At 52.5% G+C, this 20,604-nt stretch overlaps 2 protein-coding genes across 5 annotated transcripts in view; both read right to left on the bottom strand.

Moving 5' to 3' along the window:
* Window positions 1-15,229, bottom strand: part of CD81 (CD81 molecule) — a 42,098-nt gene extending 26,869 nt beyond the window's left edge. Inside the window, exon 1 of one of the 2 annotated variants that reach the window (XM_049821120.1) lies at window positions 15,133-15,229. Coding sequence is in view for 1 of the 2 variants with exons in the window: in XM_049821118.1 (XP_049677075.1) it covers window positions 8,513-8,578 (66 nt within the window). In the remaining variant the exon portion in view is untranslated. Of the gene's footprint in view, window positions 1-8,512; window positions 8,638-15,132 lie in introns of those variants that run through there. The other variant, XM_049821118.1, reaches the window with a different exon arrangement.
* Window positions 15,230-17,216: 1,987 nt separating this feature from the next.
* Window positions 17,217-20,604, bottom strand: part of TSPAN32 (tetraspanin 32) — a 34,675-nt gene continuing 31,287 nt past the window's right edge. For all 3 annotated transcript variants that reach the window (XM_049821117.1, XM_049821115.1, XM_049821116.1), the window contains one exon: window positions 17,217-19,148. In XM_049821117.1, coding sequence (XP_049677074.1) covers window positions 19,053-19,148 — 96 coding nt within the window. In that variant the 3' untranslated portion in view covers window positions 17,217-19,052. The remainder of the gene's footprint in view (window positions 19,149-20,604) is intronic.

Here is a 20,604-nt window from a genome sequence, read left to right as displayed (position 1 = left end):
TGGGAGTTTTAATCCAACAGCAGCTGGATTTCTTAAGAGAAAGCCTCGTTCACTTACTAATGAAAACAAGGTTTAGGCTACGATGAGCAACTTTTTCCATGAAAACCATACATCCTTCCACCACCAAGGAGCGCAAAAGGTAATTAAGGCATCTTTCTTCCCAAAGGAAAAAAGACAAGATGGAGAAAACCTCATCGGCTCGCCACAGTAACCCTGCCTTCCACTGCACCTTGCTTGGGATAATCTCCTTTTTAATACAGCAACTTGTTCCAGATACAAGCTCAGTGTTTTCTCCCCTCCCCATCCTACAGAGCTGCTGTTTGCTGACACGAGAGCCAGAAGAGCTCCAACCACTGATGGCAGCATCACGCTGGTCTCCAGGCTGTGTATCCTCATACACTGAATATCCCTTTCCCCCCCACAGCCCGCAGGTATCCGTGATCTCGTGCAGGTTGCCTCATTGCTCTGTGCTCGCCCGGCTAGTCAGACAGCAATGTCGCAGAGCCTGGGGCTGCCACTTGTTGCAGATATACCCCAAGTGCCCAGCACAGCTCTCCATTTAAACTTTTGGGGACTACTTTAACAAAAGCAGTAATCTAAAAGCTGCAGCGTCAGCAATACCAGCACTGAATTGCTCTTAGATCTGCTTTCCACAAGCCGACCTCCCCAGCCGGCCTTTCCCCTGCCGGCGTGAAGGTGCTTGCAGAGGTGGATGCCACTGAAACAAGCAACTGCTCGGTCTTGGGAGCGCCCAGATTATTTTCCAGCATTTTAAGCGCCACTAACTTTCTTGGCTACTTTTACAGCCTTGCGCTTTCCCTTACTCCGGAGTGTTTTAAGTTCTCATTCTGCTGCCTTCCCCTACCTGCACTTTTGTATGCCTTTAAATTAAAAAAACCCAAACCAACCCACAGACATACCCCCCAAAACCCAAAAAGAAAACAACCCCTCGACAAAAATAACATCTCCTCCATCTTCCCTGCTCCTTCAAAAATCCACCGCAAGCCTAGAAGGGCACCCAGTCCGTGGCACGGTATCCCCACAGCATCGCTAGTGCTCCCCAGGACAGGGCCAGCCCTGGAGATCGCACCCCGAGCAGCCCGCCGGCACAGCAGAGGTGGCGCGGCAGGCTCCGGCGTTTCCTCTTTACCGCTGTTTTCCAGCTTCCAGAGATTTATTACTTCTTCCACAGACAGCCAGACTTTTCCAGCTGGATCCTGCTTGCCCAAGGCTTGCTTTTTTGCAGCGATGCGATTCCTGCTTGGCACGGCGGGGGGGGGGGGGGGGGGGGGGGAAGCCCCCATCGGATGCTGCTTAGGGGAGGAAAAAGGCACTCCCAGCCCCCTGAGAGGTGATGGGGTAGTACCCCACGTGATGGGGTATCACGTCTGAGCACCACGGTGACGGCTGGTGTGCAACCCCGGTTTGCTGCCCCATCCACCGTGGATGTAGCAGGGCTCCCTCTTGGATTGAGCCTCACTGACTGATGTGCCATTCACCCTAAAATTTCCCAGATCCAGCTATGGGGCAAGTGAACAAGCCTGTCTTTCACAGCTCAGTTGCTCCTCCCCTCCCTGAGAAGTGCCCATGATTTAGGGGTCCAAGGAACGGCCCCATTCCCCCCTTTAATGTGGGGCACCCCATATCCAAGCTGCCCCTACCTTGGCCTGCTGCTCCCCAGACACTCGCGTACTGCAGGACGAGCATCACCCCCTGTCCCTTCCGCTGCCGCCGGCCCTTTTCCTCCCGCTCCCTTCCCTCTGCCCCTCTCCAAAACAGGTTTCCTGGCGGGGAGGGGGAGGAGGAGGAGGAGGAGGAGGAGGAGGAAGCAGCAGTCCTGGCCATAGGGCAGCTTGCCGGGCATGTCAAAGCGAAGCAGACATCCTGCAGCTCGAGCTGGCGGAGGAGGGAAGCGGAGGTGCCAGCAGTTTCCCAACACTGTATTTTTAGCAGCACCGCTTCCCGCGGCCACGGCCGGTCCTGCCGCCAGGACGCCGCTTCCCAGCCTGTGCCTCGCACGGGCTCCGGGGCCGCGAGAAGCTCCTGCCTTGCTGCAAAAACGCCGGCGGCGGAGCCCACGCCGCGACGCCTGGGAAATACCACAGTTACTTACAAGAAGCAGGATGCTGCCAAGAAAGCTTAATGGATTTTAGCTGGTTTATGATTCAGGTAGACAGTTTGAGATTTTTTTAACAGGTTTTCACTCTGCACAGGCTTGCGGTTTCCCTTACGTTGCCTGGAAGCTGAGCCCTTTGGGGGGATGGCACCCGGACCCCACGCGGGGAGCCCAGCCGGGGCTCCCCACGGCTCCTCTCCAGCACAACCTGCAAAGCGGCCGAGACAGAGTAAGACCGAATCCCCCTCCTTTTAGGTGCGGGGAACCAGGGCACAGAAGGATGAAACAGCTTGCCAAAGGTGAAGCATCTTGCCATGGAAGAAGCCCATCGTGCAGCCAGGAATGTATTGCTAATTTGGGGTGGAATGCTTTGCTCCCAGGTCATTTGTCGGTCTCTAGGTGGAGCAGCAGATACCCTGTTCTCCAGCATGCACAGCATAAATATCGAAACATCACTCTGTCACTGCACCCAGCATGAGTGGGGGGAAAAGCGAGTAGCTAGAGATTCGTAACTTGATGAAAATTACCTTTGGAAGGGCGATACAAGCCCTTGCAAGATGCGTACTAGGACCTAACAGGTTCTGCACTACCATCTCGAGGACCGAGGTGGGCAGGAGAGGAACACACGACCCTTGGTGGCAGGCACCCACGTAGAGGCAGTGCCAAGCCTGCCCGCCCCCTGCACCTCGCTTCCCGGGAAGAGAAATCTGAATTTCCTTTCTACTGCAAATAGATGCGTCCCGTGGAAGTGCTGAAGGGGCTCGGGGTGCAGCAAGGGGCTGACAGCCGAACAGCAGCCCACGAACCCGAGATCTTTGGTTTGATCCTGCGACGGTCTTCACGTTACAATGGCGGGACTTCATGCCAAAAATTCACTTCAAATTTTAAGGCAAGAAGCGCTACAGGTCACCCCCACACTGCTTGTCAGGGTAGCACCAACACGTCAGGACCCTCGCAAGACTTTTGGGGGGCAGCACAAGCAGGGGAAGCGACCTAAATCAGACAAACGCGGCTGCAGTTTGATGGCCAGACAACGTAAAAGCTTCTCCACCAAGCTCGGCGCAGGCACTTTCAAACTGCAGCGAGGACTCTTCTCGGAGAGCGCAGGCGCCGTCTTTCCGCTGCCTTCTGCGGCGATCACGCTTGACAGCCGCCGAAGGTCAGGCTGCAAGTTTGCAGGCACGGCCTGCCCAGGAGGCGCAGAAAGGGCGTTTGGGAAGAGCCCCGTGCTCGACAGGCAGGAGGACGAAGGCAGCCTGCAGCCTGCGCTCCACTCCCAGCAGCGGCTATTAATAGAGCTGCCGGCCGGGGTGAAATTCTCCACTGGTGCCTATAGTTACCAGCCCTACAACACTGCAGGGCTCTTCAAAACAAGCTCCGGAGGAATGCTCCCGGAGGAGCGGCATGCCAGAGGCCAAACAGAGCTTGATGGATGGGAGGAGAGTGGGAATATGGCATCAAAATCCAGGAGTGGGGTCCTCCGACAGGGAGCACCGAGCCTGCAGGCTGCTCATCGCCTGCCGCAGCCTGATCCCCACTGCGGACAGAAGTATCACTATACATTGACATCTACCAGCAGGGTTTGATCGCCCTTGGCAGAGAGGAAAACAATTTCAGATACTGCTTTAAAATTAATTTGGCCCCATACATAAGCATTTAACTACAATGGTAATACAACTGCTTTCCCTTTTTAATAATACAGTGAAAGACACTTGCACAACACAGGATCAAAGTGTTTCTCAAGGCATTGTACATGGGTTAATGCTCTTGCAGGAGACGAGCATTACGGTGGTTGATAGAAGAATAACCTCGGGAAAACAGAGCAATCCCCCTCCAGCTGCCAGCGATGCTCCCTCCTTGCAACTGCAGCTCAGCCCATTAACTGAAATCGGGTACCCCCATCGGGCAGGGCACCGGTCTCTTCAAAAGACCTGCTTAAATGACCTTCTGCATGCAGAGACTTCAGAAGAGGTTTCGTAGGTGATGGTAGGACGCTGTTCACTTGACAGAGAGCACCGAAACACATCCCAGAGAGCCATCAGCAGGAAAACTTGGGTCCAGATCCTGAGCCTGCTAAGAAAACCTCTCCCTTGCCCTTCAAAGACAGCATTAAGTAGCTGCAGGGTCAAACACACGTGGAAATACGCTTGCGTGTACATTGTCCCAGGATATCAAACCCAAGTCGGTAGAAGAAGATGCTGGGCCAGCATCACATCCTTGCCGCTCGCAAGGCTCTCTGTGATTCCCAAGGAGACCAATAACCAAACCAAACCCCGCGCTCCGCAGCAGAGCAGCCTGCTAGCTGCTATCGCTAGTACCGTTTCAGCAGTGCTCAGTGCGAGCCCGCACCCAGAACAAAATGCAAGCTACTTTGTTAGTCCAGAGAGTTATTCCAAACCCGTGGTTCAGAGCTGCACGCCACATGAGCCACCAGCTCTCCCATTCTGGGTTTAAACCTGTGAAGAGCAGGACCCAGCCACCCTCCTCGTCACATCGGGAGGGTCACGAGCCGCTCGGCGGAGTTGTCGCTGTGGGACCACCGCCACAGAGAACTGCCACCTCCCTCCCCGTCACCTCTCGTCACCAAAGCCAAGTATTTTTGTGCATGCTTTGTGGACTCCAGGGGACAGCCGACAGATTTTCCAGTGTTGCACAAGAAAATACTTGACTCCTCCACCCCACTTCCCTTCCGATCACCACTCTCGAGACAGACTTTCACCTCCGCCTTCCCTCTGCTCTTGCCCTTCCTCCGCTTTGCACCCCAACTACACCACATCTCCTCAACACAAGCAAGGGAAGAGTTACGCAGTACCTGGAAAACAGCATTAGGAGTAAGCTCTTCCTTTTAATTGGGCAACTCTCTGGTAGGGCAGTCAGCAGTGCTCTAGACCTGGAAGGCTGCCACAGGCTGTATTAGCTAATAAGCTGGGCGATCCTTCTCCAAGCAAGCCAATTTCTCCTTGGTTATGTTTAATTACATTTTAAAATAGCTCTCCGGCTTCCTTTGGCCTCTCCAGGGACTCTTTGCAGCAGTGGTCAGTTCAGCCCCATGCACTGAGCTTTGCTATCGGATTTGGATAATTCAGGAGAACAGTCAAAGTCCGACTGTCTATTGAGACTGGGATGGAGAAGCAGCTCCACCTCGCCGTGTGCCCAGCCCAGCCCTGCTCCAGGCTGCAAGGTGAGCTGGGCCTGCCTGCCACACCAGCAAAACCGCCCAGGAACGCGTACTGGTGCTGCTCCCTCTCGCAGGCCAGGGAAGCAGAGCATCCCCTTGCCGCTGGCCACCCTAAGGTTTCAGGACAAGTTTGCAGCACAGCAAAAGCTTTTGTCTCACCAGCCCCGTGTTCTACTAACTGGGTGAGGTTCCCAGGTGCTGCCCGTGGCCGCCTCCACCGCTTTGGTAGGTGGACGCCACTGTGAAACACACAGGGACCCTTCCCCTCCCGGGACGGGCACCCGTTTGTACGCACGGTCCGTGCAGCGGCTGCTGCTCCCTCCTCAAGAGCCACCCTGGACCAAGCACATAACCCTGGCATCTTCTTCTCAAAAATGCATGCGCAAAGGAAAACAACCCCCAAAAAATAAAATAAACCCGAAACATCTCGGGCAGAGAGGACTGCCAAGGCGCCCCAGGGAGCTGGCAGCCAAGCCACCTTTTCCTTTTGCTTTTCAACACAGCAGCTTTGTGAAACTCCCCCTGCACTGCCAGGGGAAGGAAGGGGGGGAAAGCCAGAGGGGTGTCAGTTTATTTACATTCCGACAGGACGGCAGGGCTACTTTAAAAAGTTATCGGAGTTTCTTTTTTATTTGTTAACACCATTAAGGCTGAGAATTGCTTCCTTTCTTCCCCTTGGGTGCCGGAGCAAGCTCCCGTGCAGCACGATGTGGTGCCTGCCAAACTTTGGGCTCCGTCTCCTGCTTGTTTTCATCAACAGCGCCCGACCTTGGCCGGGCACAAGGCAAATGGTAAGCAAATGAGCACGAGAAGCCCAGCAGCCCTTGCATGCTAACCAGCTGGCAGGACCACAAGGCTGTGAATGCCCCGTCTCGCACCTCCCTGGGGTCAGAGCTGGGGTCCCAACACAGCCACCCTGCAGCAAGGGTGCTCAGCACCTCATCCAGCCTTTAAACGCCTCCTCCTGAAAAGGAACTTCACGCTTTGGTGGCAAGCGAGGCACCCCTCCCCAGCTGGGAATGCAAGGTTGGCTGCTAACCGCCTTTGCTTGGTAGTAAACCTAAAAGTCCCCTCGACTACCGGTTTAAAAAACAACACAAAAGGGCTTGAAAACCATAAAGACCTGGTGTTCAACCCCGCTTCAGCTGGCCAGCCTCACAGAAAGCATCATTAATTCTAACGAAGCCCTGGCCTCCCATCTGCACAGGAGGTGGTTCTAGGGCAAGCCCAGCGCTGGGGGGTGTTCTGGGGAGCCGGTGGGTCCCAGCTCACAAGCACCCCTCCTTGGGAGGGGCTGGAGCATCTGCCCCCTCAATGCTCATGGGGAGCAGGCATCAGGCTCCCTCTGAGACATAGGGCAAGGCATCAGAAGTCCTAACAGGGAAATTAAACGGCTCGGCTGTTCCTCTGGGAAGCAAAATACCCATTTATAAAAGATAAGCTGGTTTGCAAACGCAGATTGGGGTGAGCGAGCGAGCTTGCTCAGAAGCGGCGGCCGTGCAGAGCCCCCGGCATCCTTCCTGCCGCCCAGGAGACCCTTCCTCCCTCGCATCCACACCCGGCGGCTTCAGCGACAAGAATGGCAGGAAATTGGGACCAGAAGGGAAGAAAAAGCCCCGGGAGAAGCGCGATAACTCGGAAGGAACAACGCTTCAGAAAAAAGCCTACCCGCCTCTGTCCTGCCTTTTTAAGGGTGGAGGAAGAGGTTAAAAAAGCCAAACCCCAGGACCGTCCCGCATTCGTCTTGCAGCTGGCAGCGCATCAGGTATCAATTAACACCGCTGTCGTCAGAGCTCGTCATCTCTCCCTTGGTCAGTGTTATACCCAGAAACAAGGGGAAGAGGCCTGAAATCAGGCCGGATTTGACAGCGCCCGCTCTCACGCAACGGTTAAGCCCTACACCTCCCAGAAGTGGGGACACCCCCCACCCCAAGACCTTCACCGTGCACCCCTGCGGAGAAGGCAGCAGGCTCCAGCCAGGCAGAGCCGCTCCCGGTGCCGAGGCAGGGTTTACTCTGGAAGGCATCGCTCCCCTCCCCGCCTCTCCAGCTCTCCTCGCTGCGTTCGCCGCTGCAAGAAAATGTTAAGAAAACCCCCAAATTCCCCAACGACAGAGCAGGGTGTCAGACAAGGGGCGCATCCTGACCGCGCAGCCGACGCTCAGCAAGCGGTGCCTTGCCTCTGCGGGGTGGGGCTGGGCTTGCTTGCAAGAAAAACAGCATTTTGGGGAATGGAAAATAGGCTATTTAAAAAAATAATGCAGCCTGCTGGGGCACATTTCATTGCTCCCAGGCGCAGGAGCGGGGAGAGAGCGTTTCTCGCCATGCCAGCCCCTCGCTGCCGGAGGGTGTTTCTAACCAGGACAAGCCTGGTTTGCAGGGAAACGGGGATATGCCGCGTTTTGCTAAATTAGCCGCACGTCTGGATGGATTATTTCATGGGAAACTTTCTCAGGAAAGGCAACCTCTGCGGCCTGGGTAGAATCTGCATCCTAAAATAACTTCCCCGGCAGCGGAGGCAGCGGTGCCCAGCTCGGGCACGACCCGAGCGCGGGCGTCGAGGCCGGTCCCGACGCGACGCCAGGGCCGTCGAGCCCCAGCCGCTCCCTGCCAGCTCTTGGGCTGGGGAGAGCAAATCCAGCGTCGGCCGCCCATATTTTTTGGAGCACCCTCTCCTCCCCGGCTCCTCTGCAGCAGACGGCTGGGCCAGCACCTCTCCTCCCTCCCTCCCTCCCTCCTCGGCTGGCTGCGGAACGCCGCTTTGCCCAGGGCAGACCCTCAGCAACAGGGGGTTGGGGAGCAGCACCCCTCGGGGGGGGGGGGGGGGGGGACACCGACCCCCTGCGGCCCCCCCACCCCCCAGCTCTGTCCCCCCTGCCCGGGAGCAAGGCACCCCCGGCGCTCCTGCTCCGAAAGGGCGCACACAAACATCTTTCTCCGTCTCCACAAAATACAGATCTATAAATAGGGGTACATCTGCAAATAAATAAACATATACGCGCACGCACAAAAAAAGCGCAAAGGACGAGCGGCGCCGCCCCCCCTTGAAAAAAAGCAAGCCCCAAGGCACATCCCAGGCAGCGAGTCTCAACGCGGGGGGAAGGGACGGGAAAGAGGTTAAAAGCAGGCGCAGCCTGGCGAGCCATATTGGAGCCCCGTTATTTAAAGGGCAGGGGCGGCTCGGCCCCCCCCACCCCCCCCCCGCTGCCCGGGGCTCACCCAGAAGATGAAGTTGAAGACGAAGAGGAGGTATTTGATGCACTTGGTGCAGCCTTCCACCCCCATGGCGGCGGGCGGCAGTGCCGGCGGCTCCTGCCCTGAGCGCTGCTGCCGGGCTGGGGCGGCGGGGGGGCGCGCGGGCGGCGCGGGCGGAGATAACACCCCCCGCCCCGCCACGCCCCCCGCCCCGCACGCCACGCCCCGGACACGCCCCGGACACGCCCCGCCCCCCGCCCGCTCCGGGAAGGGGGGTCGGCACACACCGCCCCCCCCCCCCCTTCCCGAAACCCGGGGTCGTCTGCGTCCCCCCCTTTTTTCCCTTTTCTCCCCCCCTTTATTCCTTTTTCCTTTTATGCTTTTTCTTTTTCCCTTCCCCCCTTTTCTCTTTCCTTTGTTCCTTTTTTATCTGTGTGCCTGTTTGTTTGTTTGCTTTCCCCTTTTTCTCCTCTTTTTCCCACCTACCAGGCGCAGGGCACAGCAAAGAGTTTCCTACCTGCAAGTGGCAGCTGCAGGGGCGGGTGTTGGGGGGCCGTAGCACCACCACCTCCTAAACCTGACCACCATCCCTTAAACCTCACCAGGCAGCCCGGGGTGCAGGGGGAACCGCTGTGAGCGGGTGCAGGATGCAGCAGGATTTGCATTTCTAATACAGAAGCTTTAGGGTGTATCCATGAGGGAGCCCCCCCGCCCCCCCCCCCAAAAAAAAAAAAAGAAAAAAAGATTTTTACATTAAAACTAGCAGTTTGAAATTCAGAGAAGCATTTCCTCATTCATTTCCCCTTCCTATTGTATCCTAAGCTCTGATCTGCCAGACACTTTTTTGCTTAAGCTTGTGGCTTTATTACTGCAAGCTATTGCATCAAGTTCAGTAGAACCACTCAGAATGTTTTCCCTTGGTTATTGGGTCGCGTGAGCATCAGGGCAGGCTTCAGGGCTGCCCACCAAAGAGATTTGGGTCACACATGTCAACAGTTCAAGTAAGCCTCACATCATGGCTTAGAAATTTTAGTGAAATTTTAGTTAAAAAAACCCAAAGCTGTGCAAGAGAAGCACAATGAAATTTCCCAATCTTTTGGCCGAAACCCACTTTGGCCCACTTGCTCATCCCTAGAAATATAAATTGCTCTCAGCCCACATTATGCTTCCAGCAAGCTCATTCTCTTCTTCTAGGGGCAGGATAGTAAGTCACATAATCAGAGCATGAGAGGACTTCTGGTAAAGGCAGCAGCCAGCAGCTCTAGCAAAGGTCGGGACCTTACCATGCTAAATATGAACTCGGTGCCCGCCTGCAGCGGTCGTACATGGAAACCTGCCCTCTTTCTGCCCAGGCGCTTTCCTCTAATGAAAGCATTTCAGGGAGCAGCTTCCGAGCCAAACACTTTCACACTCGATGGCATCTTCCCTGCCACACATCCCATAAGCTGGAATGTGCTGTTAGCAAAGCACACATTTCCTACATGTGTACGCTGAAAATGAGTCAACTTGTTCCAAAGTCATCCCATTGCCCTCGGGGATCAGTTGGTCCGGGGCTCCGTCATGTTCATCAAACCCTTCTTTGCCCCTCAGCAACAGCCCACGGCTGTCCGCAGCGGCGGGGACCGGGGATGAATAGAAGTTGGCCCCGTTCCCCAATTACTTATGCTGAGTACGTCCCCGATTGCGGGCTTGCCATGGATGCATAAACCCTTTGTCTCTAAGCCACATTCACTCATCCAGCCTTACCGATGAAGCCCGAGGTTCACGAGGCTATTTATGCATGTAACTGCTATCCCAAATTGTTAGTACGACCCATCTCGTCACTGGAATCGCTGTAATCCCGGGTGGCTCCTGCTCATGAATTCAAAGGATAACGGCAGGATCCCGAAGCTGCTCACTTGCTACACCGTAGCATCCTCACAACATCTTTTTTTTCCTGCACCTTCATCTTTTCCAGCTATAAATATTAAAACAAAACTATAGCCACCTCACCTCCCTGCAACAAACGGAGAGGTTGAAGACAGGAGGCTGCATGAACCAGGGAGCCTCTCGTGCACTTACTTATGTGGCTGTTGCCAGAAAAACTCTTGGAGGCACTTGGAGAGTGTGTGTGAGGGAGAGGAAGGAAGGAACCAGCTGCAAACTGATAAGGCCTTCAGCCGCAGCAACCCCACCAGCTATGAAGGAAAATGACTCTCAAATCAACTTTTGTGCACTGGAGAGCGGGCAACCCCAGCTGCAATCACTGCCACAAAGTTGACATTGAAACTGCTTCTAGGGAGCTCGGGATTGCCCTTTTTTTTTTTTTTTTTTGTCACTGTTGCTTTTCTTTTCTTGTTTTCTTCCTTTTTCTTTTATGTTGAGAAGCGAAGGAAAACAGAAAATGAGAAATAAACCTTTTCATACCCTCCAAAAATTGCATTAGCAAACTGGTTTGGAGCTAACACAGTCCTGTTTCTGGGACCTTCCTTCAGGTTGTGTTGGAGCATGTGCTGCCCAGGGCTCGGGTACAGATGTGGCTCTGGCAGGGGGAGCAGGGGCACAGCCCCACCATCTCCTACATCAAGAAGCTTCCAGTTACAGGCTAAAGCCTACTGGGTCTAAACTGGGTTCACCCATCTGGCTGTACTGACTAAGTTCTCTCCAAAACTTGGCAGTGGAAAAGGATTTCAAGCATTGTCCAAATATATTTGGTTGGTTGGGTTTTTTTGGAGCAGGTCAGCTGGGTATGTTTGAAAACCTTGAGCTTAATGTACAGGAAATAAAAAATCACCACCGTGACACAGTGTCATGATAACATATACTGTTTCCCCAGGTTACGTATGATTTCAGACGTTGTATATTCATTTGTCGTGCCATACTACTTGCTGTACAGTCCATAAAGTACCAGAACTGCACTTCAAAGACTCTCAGCAGCTTTATCAGCTCTTTATAAAATGCTGCTGTATAAATAAGTAAAGCTAATTTGCACAAATTCAGTTCATGTATTGGTGTCACATGCCAGTATCGAGTGTAAGTGCAATGAATAGGGCTGATGACTTCCCTCTTTAGGAGGATGGGCTCGGTTCGAGTGCTCAGCAGTGCGCCACGCTGATGCATAGTCATTTACATAGCAGCCAGCTGCAGGCAGGTCTGTGAAGAAGCTGCCTACCTCCCAAGCCTTGCATCGCTGAAAGAGAAAAGTCGACTTGAAAAAACGTAAAAAAACCCAAACAAAAACCAGCCCCAAAATGCCAAATAAAAAACCCAAACCTGCGCCCGATCTTGCATTTGCTTTTGCAATCGGCTTTGCAGGCAGGGTGAAGCAGCAGAGAGTGGAGGCGCTTGCAGTGGTTTTCCTCTGTCTGCTGGGCTGGGGCTGTTGGGGTGGGTTTTGTCAACCTGTTTATAAAAGTCAGTGTCATGCTTGTGGGTTTTCCCATAGCTGACATATATGGGTATGACTCACCAGGGACGGTTAGAGCAGATGCGGCTTGAGTTGCCCCCCAGCCCCGGGCTTAGCAGGCAGTGCCTTACCAGCCTTGACGGACCCAGCCCCGGGACTTGGAGCCTGCTTCTCCCAGGGAGATGCCCACCAGCCTTCCAGCAGCTCTTGTGTTTCATAAAAACCAGCGGAGGGGAATGAGAGAAGAGGACAGACTCGTGTCCTCCCCACCTCGTATGCATGCTTGGAGAGCTGGCAACCAGGGTGTGAAACGATTAGCATCAAGGCAGGCTCTAAACACCGAAAACCCAGGGCCTCCAGGAGATTTGGGAGAGCAGATGGGAGTCCCTCATCTGCTGGGGACTGCGGGATGGCCACCAACGTGATACTCCAGCTGCATGGCTTAGGCTTGCATGGCAGTCCCCCTGCCCTCCTCACAGCCAGCTCAAAAATGACGGACAAACTGTGGGAATAAAATGCACGTCATTTTGCGGGTGAGGTTCTAGTTAGCTTTTAATCCCGCATCTTATTTTCTGTGGAGAATATGACAGAAATAGCCTGGATTTCTAATTTACCTGTAGAGGTAAAAAAAAAAAACCCAAACAAAAACCACAACAGCAGCATCACCAAAAATCTTTAAATAGGCCATTTTGGAGATGCATGAAAAGAAGCTCAGAAATTCATGCTGCAGGAGGCTAACAGTCCCAGAGTGCATAAGAATAACTTCCTAGGCAGCCAACACCATGCAATACTGTTTTTCAAGGCAGGGACCTGAGCAAGGGCAAGCTGCAGGGCATGGACTGGCCTAGGGCAGCGGGAAGGTGGAGCTCCACCGCCTGGGAAGAGGCCCCATTTGCAACCCTGGGGAGCCAGCCAACGCCTTCATTTTGAGCAGAAAAAATAATATTAAGAATCTCATCCACGTCTCTAAGGGGACATCTCCAGAACAGCTTTTCTGTGCCCCAGCAGGAGTGGCTGGCGCCTGCTCATCCGAAAATCCCCGTGCCTGGCTCTGCAAATTCAGCCGAAACACGGTGATAGCCGGGGGGTCACGTTTGCCTCACAGCCTTCGGTGGGGCGGGGGGGGGGATGTGGCAAGCAGAGACCTGTAGCTGCGCCTGAAGTTTCTGGTTCTAATAAACTCAACAAATGGTTCCCGTCTGCGTGGTCTGTCTCTCTGCCATCTTTAAATATTTATGTCAACGTATCTATGGTGATGGGTCAGGTTATATAAAGAGGAGGAGGAAGGGGGGGCAGTGGGGAAGGACAGCATTGGCTCCTACCGCAGCGACGGCAGAGGGAGAGCAAACCCAAGCGGGTTTCCCCATCCAGCCCAGACGCTCCCTCTTCTCAGCTCTTGAGCCCGGAAAGCGAACATTCATTTTTCCCAGGGCATCGGAAAGGGCTGAGCCATGGCTGAGCCACAGCTGAGCTTAGCTGCGCTTTGTGAGATGCCATGTGGGAGAGCGAGAGCCCAGCCCATCGATGCAGAGAGCTTCTACTGTATTATCAATATATAATTCATTAGTAGGTGAATAAAGACTAGAATAGCTTATTGCTGATGTAACGGGGCTGAAAAGAAAGCGAGCACGTCCGTGAGCAAGCTGGTGCACACGGGGGGGAAGGGGGGGGTTAAACAATAGCATTTAGTGCTGCTGAAGGGAGAGCGGTTGGATTTTGCCTTGGGATAACATAAACAACCCCGCTAGCCACCTGCCAGTGACTCCAGGGAGAGTGACGCAGGGACATGCATCTTCCTGGCAAAAACCCTGGGAAGGACCTTTCCTTTTTGCTTGCTGGAGTCTAAAGGAACAGGATCTGGTAGCCAGGAGGGTATTTGCTGTGGGTGGGCACCTCCGGGCTTGGCTGAAAGTATTTCTCCCAAGATGTGCCTATTCCTCGCAAGTTGAGCGACTGCCCTGTATCTCTTCCAGATAAAGAGACAGGCTTTTTTTCCTCGCGACCAACCGTCCTGGCAGGGGTAGATATGCAGATTGCCTCCAGGCATTAATCTGTTTGACGGACCCCTAAAACGCCGGGTGACTAAAGACAGCACTGGGTTTGTGCTGGGGTGCGAGGGACGGCACGGCGGGCAGTGGAGCAGCCTCACCGGCAGGCCTGCAACCGGTCGTGGGTTTGGTAGCTGCAAGACACCGCATGTTTTTCCAAAACAGCCTCCAAGGCTGCTCCGGGCCCCCCCCTCCTCGCTCCTGTGCTCTCCCCCACCCTCCCACCTGGTCCTACGTCTCCCAGTGGCCAGGGTTGATGCTCGCTGCCAGTTGCTCAGCCTCCCAGAAGAGGAACTACACAGTTAAGAAAAAAAATCCCTTCTCAGCCCAATATAGCATCGTGCTAAAAGAGACAACTGCAACGACACTTCATGTGAAAGTTGCCAGGCGTGCGTGATCCGACCGTGCATTCAAAGCAGCTTCTGACTTAACTCGCCTTCAGCTGTGCTGGCCGAGATCTCCTGTGTGCAGCATCTACCACCACCAGCTGCATTGCTAAAGAATAATTATAGCCAGCTGCTTTTTCAAACGCATTGCTTCTGCACCTGGTTAAAAAAAAAAAAGCCTATCAACTATTTCTTAAAAAAATATCTCCTGCATCTGCAGCTCAGAAACGCAGCTTTACCTTGGCAGGAGATGGCTTCCTTACTACCCCAGCGCTGCAAAGGTCCATGCAAATTTGCCACCCTGAAAGGCTTCGGAAGGACTTGCTCGGCAGTATCTCCTTTAGGAGCTTGCTGCAGACATGAATCGGAGTTGCACAGCGAAGGGGCTGTTGCATGAGGAAGTTATATTTTGGCGGCAGTGGGAACTGGCAGACACACAGTCAATAGGGCAGGAACTAGCAAAACATTTTGGAGCCAAGCCAGCCCACCACAAGGCTGAAAGATTCCCACTCTCCTCACCACCGAATCCCTCCAGAGAGTCAGTAAATCGCTTAACCTGTGCTTTTCACAAGTGCTCTGAGCGCCTCATTTTTTTCCTGGGTACTGAAAAACCTGATTTGCAGAAGCCCTGAACGTTCTCAGCTGCTGTGCAAAGCTGCGCCCTGCTCACCTCCAGTACTGCAGAAGGACATTGAAAAAGCAGCACCTGCTGCCCTCGGAGCAGGCGCTGGGAGAGCTCCCCTGGCTCGTAAGCAAGCTGTGGCCAGGCCACCCACGAGCACTCAGGGAGCCCCACGTAAAGCCTCAGGGGAAATTAATGCTTACGCTGGCAGAGCAGGACCTGAGCGGTGTGTGGGCAGCGAAGGATAGAGCGCAGCACAGAAGGCTTCTTGCCGCTGCCGCGGGCTGATGCTCCCCAGCCCCGTAGGTATTCACCTGGCCTTAGGTTGCTCCCTCTTTCTGCGTCCTCAGATAGAGCTGGCGGGTTGTCTAAAATAAAAGGAAAAGGGTAACGCGTGAGCACAAACTGATGCAGACCCATAGAGAGGCCAAACTGCAATTGCCCAGGTGACCTTAGCGGAACTAATTGATAATTGCTGGAGCTTGATTGACAATTAATTGGAGCCAATTCACAATGAAATATTTAACTTTGCACCTTTGGTCTCGCTTTAATTTTTTTTGTGCTCTTGCCTATGCCTACATTAATAGGGAATTTTTCCTACCAGAGTTTGAGTGTTGACAAGCTTATAACGGCCCGCTTCCTCTTGTGCAAGCCCTGGGGAGGCTCAGCAGGTCTGCACATGTTTCCTAGCCTGGCTGCTGGCTCTGCATCCCCACTGCTCAGCTCCATGCTCTTACCCTGACAAAAATCTCTCTCTTGAGCTCTTCTCAACACCGAGTAAATCTCGGCAGCGCTTACAAATAGTTTCCCCGGGTTTTGCTCTGGTTGCGCAAGAGCTGTAATTTGCCCACAGCGAGCAGCAAATTAGGGACTGGTAAATGCAAGCACATTGACTGCAGGTCAGGGATTTTTTTGTTGACGCGGGTGTAAGAAGAACCTGCTTGACACCTGCCCGCCTCGCAGCTTCCATCCAGCCATCCCTGGGTGCTGCCATTTCTATGACTGCGAAGGAAATGGTAACACTGTACTTTTCTGCAACAGGTTTCTAAAAACCGAGGAGTCGGAGGTAATGCTTTCCTGCTCCTGAAAACGAGAGCGGGATGCCATCGCAGGGCGGCGGGAGCCCCTGCTGTGACACACAGCACGGGTCTGGCCAGGCACTGCTCTGCCACCCGCTCATTAAAGGTGATGTTCCTTGCAGGGGAACTCCAGCAGCAGGTGAAATGGGAATAAAGATCATGAGATGGCCAGCGTGTACGTACAGAACAAGGTTTGTGGTTTTTTTTTTTAATTACAGTTTGTTGGTGTATTTTGTACCAAAATAATTACCTAAACCCCATGGTTGGCTGTCAGAGGAAGAAAAGGAACTTCCAGCTCCCTGGGACAAGAAATTGCATGCTTCTAGTCTCCTGCTTATTGGGAAGAAGAAACGACGACTCTCCGGGTGCATTATCCCCTTGTGAGATGGTTTGGTGCAGGTCATGTTCTCATCCCTGCCACAAGCAGCAGAAATCCTTGCAGAGATGTGAGAAGAGCAGCTACACCACATGCACGCCTGTATGGCCAGGGCTGGAAAGGTGCCTGCTGCTTCTGAGGGAGTTTCAGTGATCACACATGATTGAAGGGAAATGAGAGCTGGAGGAGGGGGATACGATAGCCTTTCAGGTTATCATAGATATGCTACTCCTGTCCGTAATCATCCCTTTACATTAAAAATTGACCTGGGAAGGAGGAGTACCTAAAGCTTTAGCAGTGCTGGTGGTGAAGTTTCAACAGAGATCTTTTCTGCTAGTCAATGAGGCTATAGCAGGTAACCCACGCCAATAACATAGACTCCACTGATCTGCTCGATCTCCAATGGTTTTTGATATGGCAGCACATCATCCCACCAACACAGAGCAGTGGGCAAGACCTGACTACCTAGTGTTTAAAAAAGTGAAACCATAGAGATTTCTTTCATATAAACACTCCGGTCTTTATTGCTTAAATGTGTCCTTAAGCTTTTTTTTCCTGCCCCTGCTTGCGTTACTCCTCACGAGGTACCTGCCTGCTGCCCCAGCAGCTGGCTGAGGGTAGGATGAGGCTGATGAGCGTCTCCTTTTCCTCCAAAGGACCAAAGCCATCCTGTCCCTCTTGGGTGCTAAGGCATGCTGCTGGGACAGGCAAGCGCCAGCTGCCCGGAGAATATCTCTTCCCAGCACTGAAAGAATTACTGAGGGCTCTCCATGACGCAAACCCCTGAGCAATGCAGGCAGCCTCATGTACGGCAGAAAAAGAGAAGGAATGATGGCCTTTTGCAAGAAATTCATCTTTATTGAAGAAACCATGAGTCACATGAGCTGCCAGCTGGCCTGAGGAATAACAATAGCAGTGGCCTGGACAATAGCAGCTGGAGCTTACAAGGGAGATTGTCTCTCTCCAGAGAGCAATACACTTCACAGTACATACATACATATAAGTGAATCTTTCCCCACTGCTAGAAAGTGGGTATATCGGCAAGTGCGTATCTCCACTAAATCACTGCTAGACCAAGGCGTGTTGGTGACTGCCCGGGAGGAGCTTGAGTAATACTCTGGAGCAATTTGAACTTGATCCTACTTCCAGTGAAGTCAATGGTGAAGCTCCGCTGGTTCCAAGGGAGCGGGATGAGGAGCAATAGCCCTTTCCCCATCCCCCAACTCAATTCTTTCCAATGCAAGATATTTGCAGCCATGTCGAAATGCTAACCAGGTGCTGTAGGCTGTACTGCTGTTCCTGTGTACGTGTGGCAGCCCCTGCCTGAGGGCCAGAACCTGTCCCGAACATCAGTATGGGGGTTTCCACATTTACCTCAACGAACAATTGCTACTTACTGTTTTTCATGGCTAAAAGCCACAACGAAGGAGAGGGCTGAAAGCTGTTGTTGGTTCAACAGGCATTTCACATGGCCATATAGTTTACAGCAGGTTTTCCAGCAGGTGCTAAATCTGTTGCAATGATGGGCTTCAGCTCAGAAGCAGCTCTGCCTCCTTGCAATGAGGGCAAAGCACAGCAGGGAGCCGTCGTTTGAGCTAGACTGAGAGCCGAGTTCTTCAGTTGATTGAGGCTTTTAAAATTGCTGTTTATTAGTGATAAGATGATGTAAAGAGACGTGGAGTTGGACATTGTATTGTTTGACCTGGCTGGAGATCAGTGCTGTTCTCTTATGGATTCAAACTTCAGTCCTGCGTGTATGTGTAATATCAAGTCCTTTTGTATGGCACAGCAGTGCGGTGGGTTAGCGAAGCTAGATAAACACAGAGCTAAGGCTGGAAGTTGAACAAGCTCCTGTGAAATCTGTGTGACATCAAGCTCTCGGAGGTTGACTAAATCCTAAGAATTAAAAAATGACGGTGCATTGCATTAGCAGGGAGGAATAACAGCGAGATATGTCCTTACGCTGGCCATTTGTTTCAAAGCTCATGCACTGCTTTCTGATTTTTTTCCCGATCTCTACCAAAAGCTCTGGCAGTATTTGAAAACAGAGAAAAAACAGTCAATGGTCATTGGATGCCTACATACTCGAGCATGATCAGAAATGTGCCCAAAGTCACTCATTACGAGTGTCCAGGCTAGGAGAGCACATTTCCTATCAGCAATGACACGCTTCGCATCCATGTGTTAGCCAATTGCACAAGAACGGTCCCGGGCTATGATCCAAAGCCATCTTCCTAGAAACGTTGCGTCTTTGGGGGTCACAGGGAACAGCTCAGATGACAGCGCAATAGAAGTTTGGTTTAATGCTGTAGGTTTTGCTGGGCTTTTCTCTCCGTTTTTGTCCTAAGGGACTGTTTGTGTCCTGCTTGTGGAGCTACAGCCCGTACGTCCCCCGGCGAGGCGATCTGCATCCCCGAGCCCAGGTGCATGTCTCAGTCCTTGTCTGGTTTTGGTGAAGGTGTGGCACTGCTCCTCCGCAGAGCATCGTCTGCTCCGACCAGCTTGGAAATGCACGAAATCTCGTAGTGCAGGATGGGGAAGCGCGTGACACACGTCCCACCACCTGCCCCCACGCAACGCCTTCCCGGGGGATTTTGTGGGTGACTTCAGACATCTTCCCGTGCCAAGAGCTGGCTCCACCTGGTAAGGATGCCCAGCTGGCGGGCTTCTACCTTTCTCGCAGGATGTATCTGCCTTTCCGCTCCAGGTTGCTGCTGAAGTGGATGGAGAACCAGAGGAATGAAGTCAGGATCATCCCGTAAACCTAAAAGGAAATAAATGAGACAGACAAACCATTAAATGATGAACTGATTATGATGCTCCGTCTGTGCAAATAAGCAATCGTAAATGTTGCCTGTTAGTCTACTTGGCACTTCTGAATTATCTGAGTATCAGGATGTCATATTTTTCTTGAGAGAGCTGTTTTTCAGTAAAATGGTGAACACCAATTCCGACATGGGAGAGAAAAAAACCCCCAACACATGGTTAAAGCATCTGATTGGAATTAACAGAGTGCGGCTCAAACCCAGTCCTAAAAATATCAAGAAATGAGATGCAACCAGGAAATTCAGATTTCAAATTCCTGCCATGAAACGTTCCTCTATGCAAACAAACATAGCTCTCATAATAGCTTTTTGTACAAATAACATAGGGAGAAAAAAGCCAAACCTCATGTATCGTTTGAAGTAAAAACCCCAACAAAACAAAAACCCCTCACAAAACCCAAACCCCACCCCATGCAGATGAATGGTTGTGAATGCAGAGCACCATATACTTCCTCTGTATTGTGATATTCTGCCTGGTATATCACACATCAGGATTTACACAGCCGATCAAAGGTAAGGCTGCTGTGGGAAGCATAACGAGGGCTGCAACAACGTGCTTTTTCCTAAAAGTCTGCCTTAACGCACAAGGGCCTTTTTTATTTGGGGACATGTGTGCATTGTTGGCCGAGGGACGGTGACATCAGAGGAGCTATAGCCCTCATCATGCGCTTCCTTTGCATCCTGCCACCACAATAGTGAACCGTGCAGTGAGATTTCCTCTCGCGCACGCTTCAAAGACAGCTGCCTTATCTGGCTATAGCATCAAGCTGTGAAAAAAGATACATATGATAAAAACTCTCCCGCTTTTGTCTGAATATGGCTGCAGTGAAATTCCTCCTATACCTGAGAAAAATTAGAAAGCGACACCAAATATTCACACGTGACTTTACATTTATAGCCCCACAGCAATGCCTGATGGGTTTCCTAATTTACTACTAGCAGTATAAAATACAAAAGGGTTTGTTCCTCTGGGTTTTGTTTAGATGGAGAAGAGCCTTCTAACCCGTAATTGTGCCAAGGCGGACACAAGTAGTAAAACAATCTCCAAACAGACATTCAGTCAGGAAAGGTCACGGCAGCTGGGGCACAGCATGGAGACATCAGAGCAGACCAAACATCCCTTCGTGGTGAAGAAACGTCTCCTGGTGTTTTCTGGCGTGCTTCACCACACGTGCAGGGCCCTCGTGTAGAGCTAATTACAGTGACAGACCTCTGGCAAGCAGTGGGTGGGCATACGAGCAGACTTGTTTTAATCAGCGGTGCTCGCCAGCTCCAAAGGGACCGTCCCCACACAGCCACCGAGCCCCTTCACTGCTGACGGACACACTCCTCTCGCAGCATTTCATATTTTCTTTCGTCCTCCCCCGACTAAGACTCACAAATTCAGGACAGACC

The sequence above is a fragment of the Accipiter gentilis genome, chromosome 17, assembly GCF_929443795.1.
Source record: "Accipiter gentilis chromosome 17, bAccGen1.1, whole genome shotgun sequence".
Lineage (NCBI taxonomy): Eukaryota > Metazoa > Chordata > Aves > Accipitriformes > Accipitridae > Astur > Astur gentilis.
The sequence above is the reverse complement of the archived record's forward strand: the minus strand, read 5'-3'. Positions and strand labels throughout refer to the sequence as shown.